General features: G+C 36.1%; 1 protein-coding gene across 2 annotated transcripts in view; it reads left to right on the top strand.

The window, feature by feature from the left end:
• The window catches only part of LOC125240802 (solute carrier family 35 member B1 homolog), a 44,052-nt gene that overhangs the window by 5,224 nt on the left and 15,371 nt on the right, over positions 1 to 23,457 (top strand). Inside the window, exons 7-8 of one of the 2 annotated variants that reach the window (XM_048148909.1) lie at positions 511 to 563; positions 662 to 1,234. In XM_048148909.1, the coding sequence (XP_048004866.1) occupies positions 511 to 563; positions 662 to 685 (77 nt within the window). In that variant the 3' untranslated portion in view covers positions 686 to 1,234. Of the gene's footprint in view, positions 1 to 510; positions 564 to 661; positions 1,235 to 23,457 lie in introns of those variants that run through there. The other variant, XM_048148908.1, reaches the window with a different exon arrangement.

Below are 23,457 nucleotides of genomic sequence, written 5' to 3'. Positions count from 1 at the left end.
CTTGACAAATCATCCGGCAGGTCTGATCAGGCTTTACATACACTACAATATACCAGAGACATATGTATAACTCGATATTGGCAGATAAAATCTTAGAAACAAACATGCTTCGGAACCATCAAGAAAAATGGGTAGTTGTCTAGAACATAACAAAATAGGAGCCAATAAGTGTTTTCAATGTACATAGGTAACGTGAAAGTATGGTTAGCCATTATCAGCTGCCAACTTTAAATTGTCAGTTCTATCAACACTATATTTATGTCCTCCAAAAAAATCCGAGATCTTAAATATTTTTGATAAGTTCTGAAGAGATATTTTTGTTACAATTTGATTCTTCACTTGACACATCTTGATATCCTCTGTTTTTTTAGTATTATACCTACTAGACTACGAGATCGATGGAGGAAATAAGACCTTAGTTAGAAAGCAAGTAAAATGATGTGATGTCCGTGAAACCTACAGATTTGTGAAATAAGATTTTGTCGTCGCCATTAAAAAAATTTTTTTCAGGTTTGTTCCTGGACATTTTCTACAGCAAAGGAAAAGGTCAGGTGCCGAAAAAGGTAACAGAAAAATAAGATTTTTAATTTAATTAGAACAATTTTGTGAAGTGTAAAATTAGTTTATTTTTATTTATTAACCAGCTGTTTTTGTTCTACAGAAAAAAAAACATAAAAATGAATAAATTTACATAACTGTAAATGTGACATATTGAATTAGAAGACAAGTGGGCTAAAAAACTGCAACTTTAAATGAAGTCAAAGTAGCTCGTACCTGTTTATGGAACGGACGGCTATGATACTAGTAAAACTAAACTAATTGATTATACATAGAGAAACATTATTTTATTAATATGAACTGTATACAAAAAGCACCCAAATTGATTCTTACAAATATTAAATATAAAAACTGCAGTTAAAAGGTGTATTCTTCAGTGTTCAAGGTTTTTTTTGTTTACATTTTTTCTCTGAGACTCAAAAGTTCTCAATGCTGCCAATGTTTTGAAAATATGTATTATGCGATTTATGAATTTAAGTACATCTTCCATTAAATTATCGACTTCTAAATTTATATAAGACTACAAAACAAGGAAGTGCACAATTTACGCCGCAATTAATCGTGTCCAATCAAGAACAATAAAAAACAAACCTGAATTTGCCTGGGTTCGATGTACAGTCAACCAATTGGAACCCTAGGCCACTCTACAACCATGTCAAAATGACAAGCAGTAAGAGATGTCTTACAATCTGATTAATTACGTCACTATGACGTAGTTCTACAGTGGCCTAGGGTTCCAATTGGTTGACTGTACAGTCATGGAGTTTAATTGTTGTTGATCCACTTCTAACTCATTTTAGCTAGAAGTGGATCAACAATTAAAGTCCGTTACCGTACCTATAATGCAGCGCTGTGATGTAGGTACCAGGTGTTTCCTGTAATAAGACCAATAAATTAAACTATAGGCTATACTCCTCAAACTGACCAACGCCTTTGTTCAGCGACTTTTAGAAATAGGTTATTTTAAATACGTTCTATTTTGATTTCACCTTTTGAAGTTTTTAAAAATGCAATACATTGTTATGTTTAAAGCCTAACTAGTAACGTCAATTACAACAGTAAGAGTACACTGAAACTTATATTTAATTTGTATGAAAATATAGAAATCTAATGAATTCATAATTTTTAAAAGTTGCTGAACTAAAGTAACTTCGTTTGAGAAATATAATCTGTATTTTTTGATTATTTGATCGTGTTACAGGACCCACCTGGTATGTAAAATACTTTCCAGTAGGCAAGTGTTAGTAAAAACAAAAATAAAAATGTATTGTTCAATTTGATGAATTAATTTTTGAATTTAACAGAAAATATTCTTACTACGCAACAGGAGGGGTCAGTTCTCCATGCATACACTCTCGAGTGTTACCTCCTTGTGGTTTTTGAGGCTAGAGCAATTGGTTTTTCAACACGAGGGGGAAACAGTCGAAAGAGCACCATGAGTTTTAAGATTTTTCGCAATATTTTTGCAATATCTTTCACCATGAATTGTCTCTTTTTTTATCTATAAATCTAGTCGGTGACACGAGTACTAAAGCTTAACTAAAGTTCCCAATTGAAAGGGGGGGTTCCATTTTAGCATTTTCTCTCTTGTAGCGTCTTAATCCAGGCAAATTAAGATTGCAAGAATGCAAGTATGTGAACAAATAACTAAAATGTATTAACTTAAAAATGTATCGGTTATATTTTTATTTTTGCGTAGATTAATGAACACCTAAAATGCGCATTGTGTTCTTCCATGACTCGACAACTGCATTTAAAATTAAAAATAAATAGAGGGTTACAATTTTTATTTTGTAATAGGCATTTTAGTATATTTTTTTTGAGATTATCTGTAAAATTAAATGGTGATCCAGACAAAGAGACCGCGGTCGATCGTTTCTAAGGATGTTTGTTCGATTTTACTTTTAATTATAATATACAGTTTATATGCTAAAACAAAACTTTGTGTTGCACTTTCTAGTAATTTGAAATGGCTCCGTTTGAACAGAAGTTTACGATTTTTATAGGAATCCGCTTCATCACCGGGATGCTGTTAGCTAGTTTTTTTTACTCGCAATATTACTACTTACAAGAGCTCAATCATTTTAATCAGTTGAAGCTCTGGTACACTTAGTAAGTACAGAGCCTTATTAAGGTCATCAAGTACAGGTCTCAAATTATGTTAAATATGATTATAGCTCCTTATAGATAAATGCATTATAAAAAACTTAAATACTTAATATAGATCCGTGGCAGAGTTGGGCATAAATCGAATAATATTTCGTCAAAATAATTATTCGCATAAACAATCATTCGTTGATTTAGTATTAATAATTTATTCAACTAATATAACAACGAATAAATTATACGCATATGTATATATATAGCTTTGCTGCACTTTTAACATAACATTTCTGCATAACTCCAATGAATCTGCGACATCTGCGTATGATTTGTTCTGGGGATGCGTCTCTACAGTCTACATACTTCCGATCGACGCACCGACCGCAGGTTGTGACCGGTCTGGCCTAGTGATGAGGGGCCTTATTTGTGTTATGAGATAATTATTTTTATATTATATGTAACTGCTGTCTGAGTAGGTACCCACTATACAAACCTTGTAAGAATTTCCTATAATATTTTATTTAGATTATTTTTTTATACGATTTAATGTACAATACAAACGGGGATAACGCATTCATTTAATTCATTAGTAATAATCCATATTCTCTTATGCTGCTAGAGAAATCCCTGTATTCTGTAAAATAATACATTGACACATTGAGGTATAATGTACTAGAGAGGACACGGCGAACAAAAAGTTTGCGCCACGAACATAAGTCCAGTGGACTTATGTTGCCTCAGTCAGTCTCTGCGCGTGGTGGGAGGAGGTTGTCTCTGACTACACACAAATAAAATGAAAAAATGCCTTCCTGTGCTATAAGATACTGTTGAAGCCATACGAGAAAATCTAATAGCAGACATGACATGCAGGTAATAAGGTATAATAATTGTGATCATATTCTGTTTTCAATATATAATATAAAAATATTTATTTCAATTTCTAGTTTTGAATATTGCACGGTTCTAATACGAATTTTAGTCGATAATATTATACAATAAGCATGATTTTGAATTATTTATGAATTATAATTCTCATTATTGACGAAAAATAGTGACACCAAAACTGAAATAGTATTATAGTATTTAATGCAACCGGTGTTTAAGGGAGGTAAAACAAGGTGAATGGCGCGATTATTATTCTGAGCGACAGAAACTTACAAAAGTAATTTTATTCAAAGGAAATTAAAATTTATGAAAAAAACAATTACTTATTTTTATTTCACTGAGTAGAAATTAAATATAACACAATGTATAATAGTGCTAAAAGTAAACTACTTAGTATTTCACACACAAAGTATAAAACAAAGGTCTACACTAAAAGTGTCGCGTCTAGGTGGTCAAGTCTTACTCTATTAGTTCAATGCATTGACATATGTAAATCGCAATTAAAATGAGCAATTTTAATTTGTAAATAATTTTGATATTTACTTTTTCAAACATCTAAAATAGTTTTTTTTGACGTGTAATTTTTATTGTGTAATATGTTAATGTAATTAATATTTTAATAAATTATTTCTTTCCAAAATAGTTAAATACCATGTTCTATCTATCTATATTGTCATAGCAAAGTCATAAAAATCATTGCAAAAAGCGGCCTCTCTATCTCTGGATTGCTATAGATTTGACTCGGATTTTTTTTTGCTATGCTTCGTTTTAGGTTAAATAATAAAGCCTACACCCACGATAATTTAATTAAACTATTCAAGTATGGGACATTGATTGGAAAGTAACTGTATTTACTATAAATAACACGGAATTGCTAAACTAAATCAAAGTACATATTAAAGTGACTTCATTGAAAATACATACAATGTAGTATGTAGTATAGTCGACACAATATGACTTTAATAATTTAACCCAAAAAAACGAAGTATAGTAATATTCCGATGTTCTGAATTAAATTAATTTATGAAATGTTGATACCTATTTTGTTTAGGTAGCTGTGTAGTGTATGTATGAACTTTTGTGTAAGTCCTGTAAGACTTTTTACAGATGTTTTATTTAATCTTTTTGAAAAAAATATAAATATATAAAATAAATGATACCAGATTCGTTAAACCAGTCTTTGAATTTATTATATTACTTACCTATATAATATTGTATAATATTGTTCTGTAAATAATATGTACGAATATTATGTATTATTATTATTTTGTGAATTTTTTGTATATTTTAAATGTATATGGACCTGGTCTGAAATAAATGATTATTATTTTCTCTTTATTCATTTTGATTCTTAGGCTAGGCTTTTTTATAATATGATTATAAAAGTAAAATACAAAACCACATACAAAACAATACAAAATATATAAACACATTATAAAAAACCTAACCTAGGGTGCCGCCAGCAGCGGGGCAGGGCCCAAGCTGCCGGTGGTTAGGGCTGCAGAGAGAGGAACCGTCGAACTATCCGCGCTGTGTCCAAGATCACCGCCTTCTGCATCTGGCCCTTGATCCAGCCACCTAGCGAGAGTCTCTTAAGGTGTTGGTCGAGACTCTTCGCTATGAGACATACTTTGATGTACATGTACTTTGATTATTATTATTATTATTTGTTTGTCTTTTCCAGTTCTCGGGACCATGGGGTCCCGGACTTTTGGGAGGCGTGCGTGGGGCCGAAGCCAACAGCGCAGAGGCCCTTTAAGACAGTTTAATATAAAGTAATGTGACACTAGCCGGCGATTGTCCCTGTCCGCACTATAGAATGCACCCAAGGACAAGCCCCGGTTAGTGTAAAACTATTGCAATGAAAAGAAACAAATTATACTGGGCTATTGGGTTGAGATGTTAGTGTGCTAGTGACCGGTCTATGGAAAGGTCTATGGCACCTGCCTTGATCATATGTTTTAAAAACACGAAAAAATAGGCAGGCGGTGACTCGCCAACTCACTATATGGGTCCCCGAAAACGGCCGCTCGCACGGAGCGACAAGGGGACAACATAGCGTGAGCGGCTCAGGGTGTGGAGAGGTGTGCGCCGCTTTCTACCCAGTCTGTACGAAACAGCCACTGTGCCAACTCGCGTCTTATGCATATTTCACTTCCACCCTGCGAGCATATAGCTCTGGCACCCCACTCTGGACGGCCGGTTAAGGCAAGCCAGAGGTGAGAGTCCTGCGGCCCCTGCTCAGTGTTCACTCCGGCCGGCCGGTGAAGGCAAGCCGGAGGATTATTATTATTATTATTGGCCAGTAGTGTATTACAACCTGGCTGAAGCGCTGGTAGCCTAGCGGTAAGTACAGTCAACCAATTGGAACCCTAGGCCACTGTAGAACTATGTCATAGTGATGTTATAAATCAGATTGTAAGAAATCTCTTACTGCTTGTCATTTTGACATGGTTGTAGAGTGGCCTAGGGTTCCAATTGGTTGATTGTACGTGCGGATTTCGTTCCGGAGGTCGCGGGTTCGAACCTCGGCTCACACCAATGAGTTTTTCGGAATTTATGTGCGAAATTTCATTTGATATTTGCCAGTCGCTTTTCGGTGAAGGAAAACATCGTGAGGAAACCGGACTAATTCCAATAAGGTCTTGTTTACCCTTCGGGTTGGAAGGTCAGATGGCCGTCGCTTTCGTAAAAACTAGTGCCTACTCCAAATCTTGGGATTAGTTGTCAAAGCAGACCCCAAGCTCCCATGAGCCGTGGCAAATGCCGGGATATAAAAAAACAGCCAAGAGCGTGTCTGGCAATCATTACATTATGCCCTTCAATCGTTATGACAAACAAAGGGATCCGGATAAAAAATAGGGGTTTAGTAAACGAAATTGTGATAATGGAGTGATAGGTTGCTAGCCCATCTTCCACAACACAATCGAACCCATATCCCACAATCGACTTCTATGGCACCCACGACGGAGGGAAATGGGCGATGAAATTCTTTCATAGCATAACGCTTCACCACACGGAGACAATGCAGAAATTATCGTGTGATACTATACAGCACGACCACGGATGATTTTATTAATTCTGTTGCGGTACAAATTCACGAAAAAAAATGTACTTTTTTGTACACGTTTAAAAGAAATGTACCTTTATGGTTTTGGAGTTTCGGCGTAGGGGCCGTGGTCGTGCTAGGTAGGTACTCCCTGGCACGACCACACTATATTTAATGAGTTTTTAAATTTCTGTTGCAGTACAAATTCACGAAAAAAAAAAATTACTTTTTTGTACTTACCTTTTTAAAAATGCTCGCATGGTTTCGGAGTTTTGACATGGGTTGTAGTCGTGCTAGATAAGTACTTCCTGGCACTTATTTATGCTGATGCGCCCAAGCCACCTATTGTTGGGCTTGTAGAGTTATGAGCTTAGCCCTTAAATGCATGTTGATGTATGTATATCTTCTTCTTCTTCCTCCTACCCTTATCCCACGTTCATATTCATATTCATATATTTTATTGGTAAAAGTAAATTACATGTCAGTGGTTACATTACATTTCATTGTGTCAAATATCAATAAAAATAATAACAATAGGTAGTTCAATTAAATGGTTATATAATACATCGTATTCATTGAATACATTAGAAAATGCGTTAAATGCTTTCAAATACGAATCAATTTTACATATGCGTTAAATGCATTAAAGTATGAATTAATAATATATTAAAATACGAATTAAATACTTTTTTTTTTTACAATGTTTGTGTGTGGGTCGATGACACCCTATCGAGAAATTCATCGATGGTATAACAGGCCATATTTAGTAATAGTGTCTTAAGTTTGTTGGAAAATGTGACGTCGCTGGGTGCACTTCTGATTGCGATAGGTAATGCGTTGAATAATTTAGCCCCCAACACACTGACTGATTTCTTGGCTTTGGCGGTATTATGTGGCGGGATCAGAAGAAGACTTCCACCGCGCGTGCTTCTGCCTGACTGCTGCTCACGGGTTTTATACGAGCCTATATTATTTCTAACATACTTACATGCTTCTAAAATGAAGACACTAGGCAATGTTAGAATTTTAAGATTTACGAATAATTCGTGTGCCGAGTGGTCGTATGGTTTCCTCGCGATTATTCGTATTGCGCGCTTCTGAAGTTTGAACACTCGCTCACGATCGGCCGCTGTCGCCCAGAGGTCAGCACCATAGGTTAGGATCGAATGAAAGTATCCGTAATATGATTTTTTCATATTTTCGTCTGAAAGTGTTGGGGCCAGTCTTGACAATGCAAAGGCAGCAGAAGCCAATTTATCACAAGCCATGTCTATGTGAGCTGACCACGTTAGACCCGAGTCAATGATGAAGCCTAAGTATTTAGTTTGATCAACTTGTGGTATTTGAGCGTTATCAATATTAATTTTTAACTCCGTCTGGGACTTTCTTAGTGGGAAATGGATTAAGTTGGTTTTATCCAAATTAAGGACCATACCATTAGCACGGAACCACTTTGCTATCTGGGTCATTACATGAGTGAGTTTAAGCTTAAGTTTTTCAGTATTGTTATCGCTGACTATAATACAAGTGTCGTCCGCGTAAATTACGTATTCCGCATCTGAGCTAGCAGCGGTTATGTCGTTGACGAGCAATAAAAACAAGTAGTTACCAATCGTGGATCCTTGGGGCACGGCACATTCGCCCACCGTCTCCAAGCTGGACTTGGAGTTCAGGACGTGGGTGCGCTGTACTCGGTTTTCTAAGAAGGACGCAACTACCCTGTGAAAACTACCCCCCACTCCATAGCACCACATTTTTTGCAGAAGGAGCTGGTGATCGACCATCTCGAAGGTGCGCGACAGGTCGCAGAAGACGGCTGCGACCTGCCGCCCGCCGTCAAGATGCGCGAGCACCCGCGCCTTCAGGGGCCCGTTTCTCGAAAGGTACAAGCCTTGTATTACAAGTGTTTTCCATGACAACCCATACGATTTGACAGTTCGCGCACTTGTAATACAAGGCTTGTACCTTTCGAGAAACGGGCCCCAGGTCGCGCGCTGCGCTCACAGTGGGCCGGCCTGCTTGATACGCGTACTGATGTTTGTTGAGGATGTTATTATCTAGAAGGTGATTCATAATCCGGTTATGTTGATGTATGTATATATGCATCATATATTTGATGGCCCGTGGCTCGATATGTAGCTATCCAAAATCACATTTATTAATTATTATTCATTATTTATCATTATTTAATAAACAATTAAATAAATTAAATAATATAATGATTTACTATTTATTATTTAAGGATTAAGAGGAAATGGCGGAAAAGTGTGAAAAAACAGGACGAAGGCGATTTGCAGTAAGTGATTGTGATTTAGGCTGATTTTTTCGGAGTTAGTAATTAGTTTATGTTTAAACATTTTATCATAGAGGTTCCACAAATAGTGTACCTTTTTAATAGTAGTCATTTTTTAGGGTTCCGTACCAAAAAGGTACAACAGGAACCCTTATGGTGCGACTCTGTCCGTCTGTCACATTGTTAAATATCTCGAGAACTACTTATGCTATCGATATGAAATTTGGAATAGTTATAAACATTGTTAACCTCTACAAGTTGAAAGTATTTTTTTTGATTGATTAATATAAATGATAGAAAATGGCCAAAATGAAAGGGGGGCAAACTGAAAATTTCAAGTAACTAGGTCAAGTGGGGTATCGTTAGAGAGAGCTCAAATTGTACATATCAAAACTATTTTTATAATTTTTTGGTTGTGGAAAAAAAATGTTTTTTGAAGGAAAATGTAAAACAAATTACCGTTCCCCCCCCCCCCTTATTTCCGAAGTTTACCAACATAAATTTATGAAATTTTCACCAAACATGGCTATTATAATGAATATTACAGGAAAAATAAAATCGTACACGTATCTCAAAACTTTTTTTTATTTATAAAAAACTTTTCAGATTTACATTTTCAATTTCAACACCCTTGCGGGTGTTTATTGTACCTATATTTTTTAACAAAATAACAATGAAATTACCTGCTTTCAAATAGAGGCAAAATGGTTAAAATCGGTTCACGCAATAAACAATTATTCCATAAAAATCATCTTTCATAATAGCTCGCGCGCATTAGTTTGCCGATAGATGTCGCTTTCCTACATCGCGTTTTTCCTGATATAATAGGTCGGTTCAGGAGCGTCCTTGCGACATGTCATAAGTAAACTATTGAAGTCGAATAGTCTTGATTTTATTTGGACGTTGTCTAACAATAAAATTGTATATTAAAATATTACTTGTTATCTGGGAAATTGAGTCTTGAGGGATTTAGTCAAATCTGTAGAGTTCTATGAATAACATTTTGATGATTCAACTATTGAAAGTTTGTACGGAACCGTCGGTGAGCGAGTCCGACTCGCACTTGACCGGTTTTTATTTTTAAATAAAACTTACCAATTACGATATATTTATATAAATAAGATTTGGCCTATGTAACTTCTAACACTGATTTAGTATAAAAATCGATCTTAAATATTTTTTTATTATTTTTCCCAGAGTCAGAAAACCATTGTCAATCACATATATTAATATCTCGTTAAAAGAAAAATTCATGCATTTAAGGGTTAAATAAGTAATTTAAAAAAGATTTCAATTAAATAAAACTAGGAAACAGATATATTTTTTTTAATTTTTTTGACTTGTTTTTATATAGGCAGTTACACTGCTACACATATATAAATATTTAACCAAGATATCATAAACAAAAGAAAAACCGACCAGTCCACCGGTGGCCTGGTCAGGAATCAAACCTGGGGGTCTTCAACTTACGCGGCTAACCGCTAAACCACCCGATAGCCGCTGATACCCGTCAAAATATATCTGTTGTATGTTAAGGGACTCCACACGGTTTTCATCTATTTTGGACACGTTTCGAGTTGAAACTCCTAAATTTGCACTATAGATAGAACTATAAGATAAACGGCCACCGCTTCTTCAATCTTTTATTTATATTTGTAAGAGCCATATTTTGAAAATAATGAATACTTATTTTTTTATGATTTTTTAAACATGGTCTACAAAACCACTTTTTTCGAAATTTGATTTTAGTGAAGGTGCTTACGGTGCTGTTTGGATTTGACTTTTGACTTTTCTAAAAATTCAAAAGATTTTAATTGTAGGTAAACTAATTAAAACAAAAGTTATGACCAAAAAACCAGTTTTTGGGCCTAAAATTGTTCAACTTTGATGCCAAATATCACAGAAATAATGAGCTGTGAAGTAATTATGAGACAATTTTTTGCTCAGAGACAATGTTGTCAATATGATATTATTAGATAGGCTTTAGAAATTATCATAATACCAATAAATACTGACTAAACATAATACTTATTTACCAGGAAATCATTAGAAAAATCTACTGGTAATGATTTAATCACACTTTATTCATTTATTGCACTTGCCTTACGAACTGTAGATTGTAGGTTATGTTATTTTATTGACTACACATAGAAAAGAAGGTAGGATTTTTATTTAGTTAAATAGGTTCTTAGGTACTAATTGATCGAATTCATTTGGACCATTGACCGCTAAGAAAGTGCATGAGCAAAAACTCCACGTGGCGGAAATGAAAATGCTTAGGTGGGCCGGCGGTGTCACGCGGCTGGATAGAATCCGCAATGAATACGTACGTGGTTCATTCAAAGTAGCACCTATTACCGAAAAACTCAAAGAGAGTAGAATGAGGTGGTATGGTCATGTTATGCGAAGGGACGAAAACTACACAGTGAGGAAGGCTATGAACATCCCAAGCAACACTACAGGACCAGGCAGAAGACCGGCAACCTGGTGGTCCAATGTCGAGAGAGATATGCGGACACAAAACCTGACCACAAAGACAACCCAGGATAGATTGTTCTGGCGCCGACGTACGAGGAGGCCCGACCCCAGCTGAACTGGGAAATGGGCTGGACAAAGAAGAAGAATTGATCGAATTCATTTAAACCTAGACACAACGGTGTAAACATTGAAAAATAGTAATACACAACACTGAACACAGATTATACTTATAATATAATATTATATTACTTTAGTATTAATTATGTACACCACATAAACCTTTCCTTATTTATTTGACAAATTATGTCGCTCTATGTCACGACTACTGTGGAAAACTTTAAAAGTTCATGGTGACCAAAGTTTTTAGGTCATAATTAATTTATGATTTATTAAATGAATGCTACCAAATCATATATTTCAATTTTAGCTTCAGGAAACTCAGTGTTGGTAGGCTGAAAAGTGGTAGTGTGATTTCCAAACAACTGCAATAATTAGTCCCCTACAATTTTCATAGCATAGGAACACGACTAGATAAGAAGAAAGGGGCAGATCGGTCGATACTCTTGGGTCGACTCGTTCGTTTTTCGCCACGTTCCTAAATTTGTCCGATTTTGCTTTCGTCAGCCATTCTTCATTCGTCAACTTAGTCTGCAGTCATTATAATGAGTTGTTGGCCTTTTTCTTATTTCGACTCAATCCTTTTTCGTCATTTCGTATTTGGTCATATTCTAAATTGGTACCGACCTTAAGACTGCGAAAAAACCCGAAAAACATAGATTTAACAGCGAACATGCCGAAAGACGATTATGACGAGTGTAGAACTAGACGGATTAAGATAAACAACAAAATAGACCGTAGTTGAGAAAGACCACCGACGATCGTGACTAATAAAGAATGGCTGACGAAAGCAGAATCGGACAAATTTAGGAACGTGACAACAAACGAACGAGACGACCCAAAAGTAAAACCGTCGATACCGAAGTTCCATACAAATATAAGGTAACGGCACCTTTGGCACAATTTATTTTTAATTTTCTGAATTTAATATACGAGGGTCATGCCAAAAGAAATTAGATACTCAAAATTTACATACTTTATTTTTTATTACAGCTATCTATTTTTTCGAAGTATTCACCGTAAACACGTATACACTTTTCCATCCGTCTAAACCACTTAGAAAATACCGATGACCACTCTTCTTTAGACACCTCAGAAATTTCGTAATTATACGCAGCCAGGGCATCTTCTTTGTTCTCAAATCGCTTTCCTTTTAATTTTTCTTTAATTTTAGGAAAAAGGTAAAAATCACAGGGGGCTAGGTCAGGGGAATATGGGGGTGGGGCAGAATAGTCACGTTTTTTGAGCTGAAATAGTCAAGTGTTCTAGCGGAAGTGTGCGGGGCAGCGTTGTCGTGGTGCCAGAGCAGGTGCCGGGTTCCTGACTTCGGCCGCTTGTCACACCAAGCTGACAGTACTCTTGGGGCACAAACTGTCACATACCATTCTGAATTAACTGTCTTTTGATCTTCTAGCACTATTGTAGCAATATGTCCCGTTTTGCAGAAAAATGAGGCAACCATTTGTTTTTGTGTGCTTCGGGTTCGGCGACATTTTGTTGGCGTCGGCTCATCTTCAAAACACCATACTGTGGACTGTCGCTTTGTTTCGGGATCGTAGTTATATAGCCATGTTTCGTCACCTGTAAGTATATCATATACGTTTTTTTTCTCGCCTGCGTCGAATTTATCTATCATAAATTTGCACCAATCCACGCGACGGTCTTTCTGTAAATCGGTGAGCTTGTGCGGCACCCATCTTGAACAACGCCTATGAAGAGACAGATTACTATGAATTATAGTTTGCAATGCTGCTGATCCAATGCCTAGTTCACGCTCGAGCTCTACAATCTCTACATATGTAATTCGTCGGTTCGCACGAATATTTTTTTCCACAGCCTGTACATTTTCTTCAGTGACTGCGGTTGGCGGCCGTCCGGTCTTCGCCTCATCTTCAAAGCTCTCCCGTCCTCTTTTAAATTCAGCAAACCAATTGAAAACAGTTGCACGTGAACACGCAGACTCTCCAAAAGTCGAGACTAAAAGTTCAAAACACTCTTGAGGTTTTAAACCTTTTTTAAAGTCATAATATATCATAACACGAATATCACGTCGAGTAAGCTCCATTGTTGCGGAAAATTCCCGCCAAAATATTTAGAAAAAAAATAATTAAAAAAAGAATCCTACGAATTTCCAAGTGTTCCATTTTTAAATTTATAAGCAAATAACCTACCTTTACAATGGTGTATAACTGGCCAGTATCGATCAAATGACCATGGAGTATCTAACTTCTTTTGGCATGACCCTCGTAAACTTGCAATTTTGTTTATGGTGATAACCAACATAGACTCATAATTTTAGTTCACACTTACAAAAAGTATGAAATTTTTAAGTGGAAAGCTTTAGAACCGGGCCATCTTAGGAGCCAGTACCTTATTTCCTTTGTGGTATATCTTCACTTTGAGAAGATTTTTTAAAAATGCGTTTGAAACTATCTTATTTAATTATTATAATAAAATTGTACAAAATATTTTCTACAATGTCGATACAATATTGAAGGTACGTTTGACTTAAGAATAAAACTGTAGGGTGCATTGGGGTCATTTCGAAAGTCACACAAAAATCAACATTATTTCTATCATCATTTCTATATCAAGATTCCCCTTTCGAAATTACCCGAGCATTTCTGTTATTCGAAATTACCCCAATGCTCCTTTACTGTTCATAACCTTTATAAATAACCATAAATGCAATAAAGTGTATGAAATATGAATAACTGCTTAAATAGAAAAGAACTTGCTTTTCTTTGAATATATGACAATATAAGTGCGGATTGACCGGGATGTAGACCATGATTACTTTTTTACTTGATTTTATATTCAGGTAGAATGATACCCGTGGCCACGATGCATATTGTAACTTGGTCGAAACATCGGGAACTCGATAGAAAAACAAAGTTAATCTCGGTTTAATATCCCAGTCGATATGTCATGAAATCATTCAAAACTTTTAATTTCATAAATTAAGGTTGGAACTCGTAGACCTAATCAGGTTCTATGGCTGCAGCTCCCAACCACCTCTAACACCAAACCAACTCCGTATACGGCGTAGACCTTACAAATTGTAAGAGTAAATCATTACGATTACAATGTATAACGCGTAATTTACACAATTTTTAGCTATCTAAATTTAGACCTTCTTAAAGCACCGTAGACGCAACTAACACTGCTCATTTCTATACACCCCATGTACGCTTTACAATCTGTTAATTAGCAGTTTAATTTAATACCAAGTATTTTTTTTTTTATTAAATATATTTTTTATCTATGAAATATTATTTTTGTAAATATATAACTCTAGCTTCTGCCCGCGGCTCCGCTCGCGTTAAATCCAAATATTCGGCATGCTCCATACAAAATTCCACCCCCCATTTTAGGGAAGCCTATGTCACTCTCCATCCTTTAAACTATCTCCACTTAAAAAATCACGTCAATCCATCGCTCCGTTTCGTCGTGAAAGACGGACAAATAAACAGACATGTACACACTTTCCCATTTATAATATTAGTATGGATTGATTAGGTAACCGACTGATCTGGATTAGGTAGCCGATAGGCTTATAACGTAGCATACTAAGCAAATAATTATCATTTTAGCGGTGTAAAACTAACCCTCTCGCTCACCTACTTATTTACTTACTTACTTGACTAATCGACGGTATGGCTAACCCTCCTTTAAATATTTACCCTGTAAATTAGGCCTTGTGATCGTCTAGTGTGTGACTGTGTGTATGTAGAACCCTTCGACGTGATCCGCGATAACCCAGATCCTTTAATGAGTATCAGATGTATTTTTGACTAATATTTAAATTTTTATTTATTTATATTTTAAAGAAGAATAAAGGTTATTGTAGCATAATAATATAGTAATTATAGAAGAGTATTTTATCAGATTTAGGCCTAGAAAGTTATGTGTGAGAAAATTAATGACGTAATGAAGAAATTTTTAGAATAGAAGTTAGTGAGTGAAGCATATATGAAATAAATATTAAAAAATATTTTGGTAATCATCCGCTACGCTCTATTTTCGATTCCGGTTTGGGGTCCAAACTTGCGATGCAGTCTGGAATCCTTAGGCCCAATCAAACCACGTTATCGGGCATCCTAAGCAAGTAAGCCTGAAGGGCTATCTATCTACGAACTAACCCCCTTTTTGTTTTGTTTCTTTTCCCTAGCTAAAGCCCCCCTTTTCCCCAATACTGAGAATAGACCATAACTTCTCGATCTTTCTAATGTTTTAACGAAACACCGAGCAGTCGCTAACTTTTATGAGAACTAAGTAAATCTACTAACTCTTCTAAGCTTTTGACTTTCCATTAGTGGACGACGCTCGCATGCCACTGGTCCCTATTACAAAACAATCCTTTTATTCTAAAGATAGTTTGTTTCCCTAGCCAACTTGATAATATCCTATCTAATCCTATCGTTTTCCCTACTCTAGCATATCTGAAACACAGACCGTCACCATAGATCTAATATTCGGAATATGCACAAGTGTATCCCTACCATAAGCTGTACACTTACTGTACAGTTCAGCCAGCGAAGCTGAGATAAGCAACCTATAGGCTTGTGTTGGTCAGACCCCCCCCCCTCTGCTTTTGCCCGCAGGCTAGGGTAGCAGATAGTAGATCGCCCTATCCGTGTATATATCCAGTATTCTAGGACACACCAGTACCAGCCACATGGGAGACCCAGCTGCGATCAAACTTTACTTTGATATGGATCGATCACAACCGAAATACCCAGCGACCAATAGCGATATATATATATATATATATATATATATATATATATATATATATATATATATATATATATATATATATATATATATATATATATATATATATATATATATATATATATATATGACCCCAGCCTCAAATACTGCCGACTTCAGTGAGCAAGGATTACTCCTAATGTCTTTCGTCAATCGTGAAAGTCCTCACTTCCATCTAACAGTTGGACTCTTTGAGACCGGTGAGAAAGTACGCCTTTTGTAAGTTTAAATAAAGGCGTCCAAAGCCTCCACTTGGAACAAAAAGACTCCTAAACGCTCCTTGTTTGACACCGTGAGGGAAGAAGTGCGAAGTTGGACAACAGTCTGTCACAAAAAATGATCTGGCTTATAACTTTCACAAAATAACCCCATAGAAAATTACTAAGTTCAATTTTACTGATCAACTAAACAAACGAGTGAAGTTTCCTTCACGTGCTATAATCTAAGCTTAATTTTACAAGAATTACTCCTTATAAAATCAAGCACAGACTTATCTCCAAGCACCAGCCATACATCGACCCAGTCTTTGTATTGCTTGACGGCACTCATGAAACACAGCACAGAAAACTTCACTATACACTTAATTTAAATGTAACACTACACTATAAATAGAACACTAAAATAACCCCACAACTGACGGTAAAGCAATTCCACCACAGGTCTAAGTTCAACTGTACGACGCTATTGTCCCCGCACAATCAAACAGAGACACAATTTCAAAGTTTACAATCACTAAGAATAATTTCTAAGTAAAAACAAACAGAAAAACAATAGCAGAACAACTTCACTCACACTGTTAGTCTTGTAGATATTTTAAGAATGCCGTGCGTCAACTCGCTCCGACCCTTTTATAGATTCTATCTCCGACTTAAATCCGACATCCGACATCCGACCTATCTCCGACATCCGACATATCTCCGACATATCTACGACCTAAATCCGACCTATCTCCGACATCCGACATATCTCCGACCTATCTCCGACATCGGACATATCTCCGACCTAAATCCGACATATCTCCGACATCCGACCTATCTCCGACCTAAATCCGACATATCTCCGACATCCGACCTATCTCCGACCTAAATCCGACCTATCTCCGACATCAGACATATCTCCGACCTAAATCCGACATATCTCCGACATCCGACCTAAATCCGACCTATCTCCGACATCAGACATATCTCCGACCTAAATCCGACCTATCTCCGACATCCGACATATCTCCGACCTAAATCCGACCTATCTCCGACATCCGACATATCTCCGACCTAAATCCGACCTATCTCCGACCAGCCGGCGTATTATGATTCCAATTTTATCACTTATCCACGTGGATAAAGCATCCGTCACGCTTTGGCAAGTATGTCAGTGTGAGAGTGACAGTTGTCTTATCCACGTGGACAAGTGATAAAATTGGAAGCATGATACGCCGGCTGGCAGCTATTAAATCGCGCACATAAGAAAAAGATCATAAATGCTTTGTTTACTAAGTCATACGCCCTACGCAATAAAGTTCACGATCAACACACGGATGTTTGAATATCAACAGGTGCAGATTGCACGTGTTTTAGAGAGAGACAGGGCTATTGAAATTGATACCTATCTAATCCAGTAGTAGAACGTTCCGTAAATCGATAAATATTTTACGTAAATATTATTTTGTGAAAGATTTTTAATTATTTTTGTAAGTAATTCGCAATGAAATATCTCATTTGTTACTTAACGTTACATTAAATGATATACTCAGGGAGTATGAACAGTATTAGTCATTACTAACTTTTCTTAGTGGGGACGTTTATCGATAAAAAGAGGCCAAACCTTCTTTTTCTTGACCAAAGCATGAAACTTGGCACAGTTGTTCCTTATATCAAAATAAGCCGATTAAGATCGGGAGCCTTCGGGAGCCTCCCCCCTGGGGCTCGGGAGGGGGGGTCAAAGTACCGCTTCACCCGGCTTGCTTTGAAAAATTCTAACATAGCCCGTTTAGTTCATAGGTCATGTTTGGTATCGTTTTCGAGTAAATCAATAACGTAGAATTCATTTTTGGTACTAAAATTATGATTTAATGGTAAATAAAATAAAAAAAAATTAAAGTTTGAAATTTTCATCTACGATTTACAAATTCAAGTCATCATAAATGTCAAACTGTTTGCTTTTTCTACAAATAAAAAATATGATATGAAAGCCTATTTAATATAGGTTATGAATAATATAACTTTTACCCACCTTTACTAACGTTAAGTTTCATAAAAAAAAACTTTAAGCCGCGCGGCGTCGGGACGCCGCGAGCGTAATTTTAAAATACCTTTATTTTAAAAAACTCTATTAGAACCCGTTTAGCTATTAGGTCATATTTAGTACCGTTTTCGAGTAAATTAATAACGTAGAATTTAGTTTTGGTACTAAAATGACCATTTAATGTTAAATGAAATAAAAATAAAAATAAATCATTTTCTGTGAGTTGCAAATTCAAGTCACGATAAATGTCAAACGGTTTGCTTTTTCTATAAATATAAAACTATGATATTAAAGCCTATTCACAAAGGATAGTACGCGTTCACCTACGCGAGCTTAGACTGTCTGCGGGGAACGCGCCTCTTTCATATATTTGATCGCCAGTGTCAGAGGTGTGTTAATGCATAAATAGAAAAAGATTCATTATTATTGACGTGTCGACAACGGCAACACTCGGGTCGGACCACACGATCTAAAGACCGACTGTACTTGTTATTTATTCATTGTAGTGAATCCTGAAAGAAATTTATATAATAGTATTTTATACAATCGTGATATAATACAAAACTTTTCAGTCGAGTACCATGTGTAGTACGGTACGAGAGTGAAAAGCTTAATTATATCACTATTGTATACAATACTTTTTCTACGAGTCATCATATTCATCATCAATGGACGGAAATATCACCATTCATGCAAGTTAAAATTAATGTCAATAGAGTCGTTCACCGTTGTATCAACATCGAATTACCTAGCAACCAATTGTTTGTAATAACCGTCTCTGATTGGCCGATAACGCGATAGATAAAAAAGATGTGTATCAGATGCAGGAAAATTTGCCAGGTATCGCAAATTAGTATAGAAATTGTATGAAGTTCTATTTTTGAAATTATTATAGTTAACTAAAGTCAATTATAATGAGCTTATTATAATTGAGTCGGAACTGCCATAGAGTATCCAACACTGAAAAGTTAGCACTTATAGTTTAGTCTGTGGTGTCCTAATTGACAGATTACTCATACTCATACTATACATTCCCTTCACAAAAACATAGCTGGGTACATATGGAACTGCATAAAAAAGGCTCTACCCTCTTTATGCAGTTGCATCGGTTTTTGCAACCTGATTTACATTTACATCTTGTAACTTCTAAGCATATACTGGCCACTTCAGTGTTGTCTGACCAGTGTGGTACCCATTCGTCTCCTTCTTCCTTCCATCCCCGAGAAGACGGACTTGGCAAATTTTGGTGTGGCACCAACGCCAACGCCTGACTCCAAACAAGAACGCCCTGAGTCCCATTTCTCAAAACTGAAAGTTACAAGTTACAAGCGGAAGTCTCTTTCCAACTTGTCATATTAGACATTGACAACCAGTTGAAAACTGTAACTTGTAGCTTCGAGAAATGGGCCCCTGGTACACTGTGCGCAGTATATGCTGATCCAAGGCAGCCTCTGAAGGAGGTATGTTCTCCAATTGTCGATCTTTTTGGTACCTAAAGAGGTAGGTACTTCGACCACTCATTCACCGTTGCGCAACGACTTGGTCTGAAACAATATGTGCATTATCATTTTAGAGTCTACAACTATCAAATTACAACTTTTTGGTGGATCACGTAACCTTCAGTATTACCCACTTACGTTACGTATCATAGAAAATTATTACAAACTTTAGTAGAATCTGATTTGCCTCTGATATTGCTCCATCTTGTAATAGTTTGACACCTTGAGTGGCCTGGCTAAGCTTCAAAGCCAAAAGAAAACGTTTCTAGATTAGACATAGTATGGGATAGGTACGATAAACGCAGCTTGAAACGATCAACAAGGGAGAAACATGGCCACCCAAGGCTTCAAACTATTACGAGATGGAGCAATATCATAGATAGGCTAATCAGATTCTACTAAAGTTTGTAATTATTTTGTATGATAAGTAAGTGTGTAATAGTGAAGGTGATCCACCAAAATGTTGTAATTTGATAGTTGCAGAATCTGTTTAAATAAAATGACAATGCACATATTGTTTCAGATCAAGGGTCCTTACGCAACAGTGAATGAGTGCCGGAAGAACCTCTTTACTAGAAAAGATCGACACTTGGAGAACATACCTCCTTCCGAGGCTGCCTTACTTCATCATATACTGCCATTTGTCTAAGACTGGGGCTAAAGACATGCCAACCACACCCTTGCTGCCGACGCATTAGGACACCACGGACTCCACTGTCAGTCTATTGCTGGCCGAATTTTGTGACACACTGCACTTAACGATTTAATCCGCAAGGCTCTCGGCACAGCGAACATGCCGACAACCCTCGAACCTGTCGGCTTGTCAGCAGCAGACGGAAAGCGGCCTGATGGTTGCTTGCTTTTGCCTTGGTTTCTGGGACGACCCTTGGCGTGGGGCGTGACCTGTGTGGATACCTTGGCTCCGTCCAACGTCTAACGCTCGGCCCAGAAACCAGAGACTGCTGCTGCAAAACGCCCAGTTTAAACGCGCAAATATGCATTTTTAAAAACAACTACATATTTGCGGCAATTGCATTTGAAACATTTGGACCATGGTCATCAGACACCAAGCAGTTCGTGAAGGAAGTTTCCACCAAACTTGTCTGGGTGTTTGGTGACATAAGAGAAAAAGCAAACGGTTGACATTTTTGTTGACTTGAATTTGCAAATTATAGATGATTTTTTTTTAATTTATTTACAATTAAATTATAATTGTAGTACCAAAAATAAATTCTTTGTTATTAATTTACTCGAAAACTATATCAAACATGACCTAATAGCTAAACCGGGTCTAATAGAGTTTTTAAAATAGAGGTATTTTAAAATTACGCTCGCGGCGTCCTGACGCCGCGCGTCTTAAAGTAATTTTTTAGTGGAACTTAACGTTTGTGAAGGTGAATAAAAGTTATATTTTTTATAATCTATATTAAATAGGCTTTCTTATCATATTTTTTATTTATAGAAAAAGCAAACAGTTTGTCATTTATGATGACTTGAATTTGTAAATCATGGATGAAAATTTCAAATTTTTAAATTTTTTTTAATTTTACTTACCATTATATTATAATTTTAGTACCAAAAATGAATTCTACGTTATTGATTTACTCTAAAACGATATCAAACATGACCTAATAGCTAAACGGGGTCTAATAGAGTTTCTAAAATAAAGGCATTTTAAAATTACGCTCGCGGCGTACCGACGCCGCGCGTCTTAAAGTAATTTTTTTGTAGAACTTAACGTTAGTAAAGGTGGATAAAAGTTATATTTTTTATAATCTATATTAAATAGGCTATCATGTCATATTTTTTATTTATAGAAAAAGCAAACAGTTTGTCATTTATGATGACTTGAATTTGTAAATCATGGATGAAAATTTCAAATTTTTTAATTTTTTTTATTTTATTTACCATTAAATGATAATTTTAGTACTGAAAACGAATTCTACGTTATTGATTTACTCGAAAACGATACCAAACATGACCTATTAACTAAACGGGGTAAGTTAGAATTTTTCAAACCAAGCCGGGTGAAGCGGTACTTTGACCCCCCCTCCCGGGCCCCAGAGGGGAGGCTCCCGAAGGCTCCCGATCTTAATCGGCTTATTTTGATATAAGGAACAACTGTGCCAAGTTTCATGCTTTGGTCAAAAAATTTAAGGTTTTTCAATAAACTCCCCAACTATCTGACTTGTAATTGGAATCAAGATACAATATCGGAATATCACTCGTTTGACAGATCTGGGTGCGTAGCCGAATGGCACAAACGCTCACGAAACGAAACGCTAGTAGATATCTATCCCTATCGCTCTTGCGCATTGGCGCGACAGAGCCGGACTACGTTTCGTTTTCGTTTGGCGTCGGAGAAATGCCATTCGGCTACGGGGCCAGATTGTCAATATCAACAATCCGTTCATGTGAACATACAGTCGGTTCATCTTTACTTGTCCTATCATGTAAACAAACGAAACGTCAAATATGATCAAAGACAATTACTAGTGATTGGAAATGTCGATAAAATGATGTATTAACGATAATTTGTAAATAAACGTTGCTACTTAACGTCATCACAGGATTTTCAATTTTACGTCACACAACATCTATGTAAAAACCAAAATTTAATTAGGTTTCGTCGCATTTGCAACAATCCTATGGAAAAGACTAGTACAGTATTCATTTTATACTTACTACCTAACATTAACATTAATACAACAATAAATATACTGATAGTAAAATATTTATTGTAAAGAGGTAGGAAATGAAACGTAAAGAAGTCGGTTAATAAATCTGATAAATTATTGTAATTATAATATCAACGCATTTTTTCCAAGCTATACAAACTCAAACGTTAATATCGATCGTTTATAACGATAAGTTGTCATCTCAACATTACGAGTCTAGATTATACTTCGTAATGTCAGGAGTTTTTGATGTCATCCGTTCGTAATTACAATTATTGATGAAAATCGTTTTTGAAATGATATTTTTCAGTGGTTTTTTGATTGATTTAAATACTTTGTGAGTTTATTTAAGAGTATAATAACATTTTTAGTGATGGTTAACGTGCAATTCTAGAGAAAAGTGAGATAATGTTTTCCGACAGTGTTTGTTTACATGATTGGACAAGTATGGTTGAACTGAGTGTAAATAGTAATAAATAATGAATAATAATTAAGCAATAAATGTGATTGTGGATAGCTACATATCGAGCCACGGGCCATCAAATATATGATGCATAATTACATATATACATCACCAACCGGTTGGTAAGAGAAAGAGAGGAAAGCCAGTGCAAAAATGGTGCGACGAAATAGTCAACAGAGCGGGCAAAGACTGGACAGAAAAGGCTACCGATAGAGACATGTGGAGAAAAATGGAGGAGGCCTTCACTCTGTAGAGAGGTCCTTAATAAAATTAGTTTTAAATGACATTAAAAAAAAATCATAGATATATTTTAAATT

This window comes from Leguminivora glycinivorella, chromosome Z (genome assembly GCF_023078275.1).
Source record: "Leguminivora glycinivorella isolate SPB_JAAS2020 chromosome Z, LegGlyc_1.1, whole genome shotgun sequence".
NCBI lineage: Eukaryota > Metazoa > Arthropoda > Insecta > Lepidoptera > Tortricidae > Leguminivora > Leguminivora glycinivorella.
This window is presented reverse-complemented; position numbering and strand designations above follow the sequence as displayed.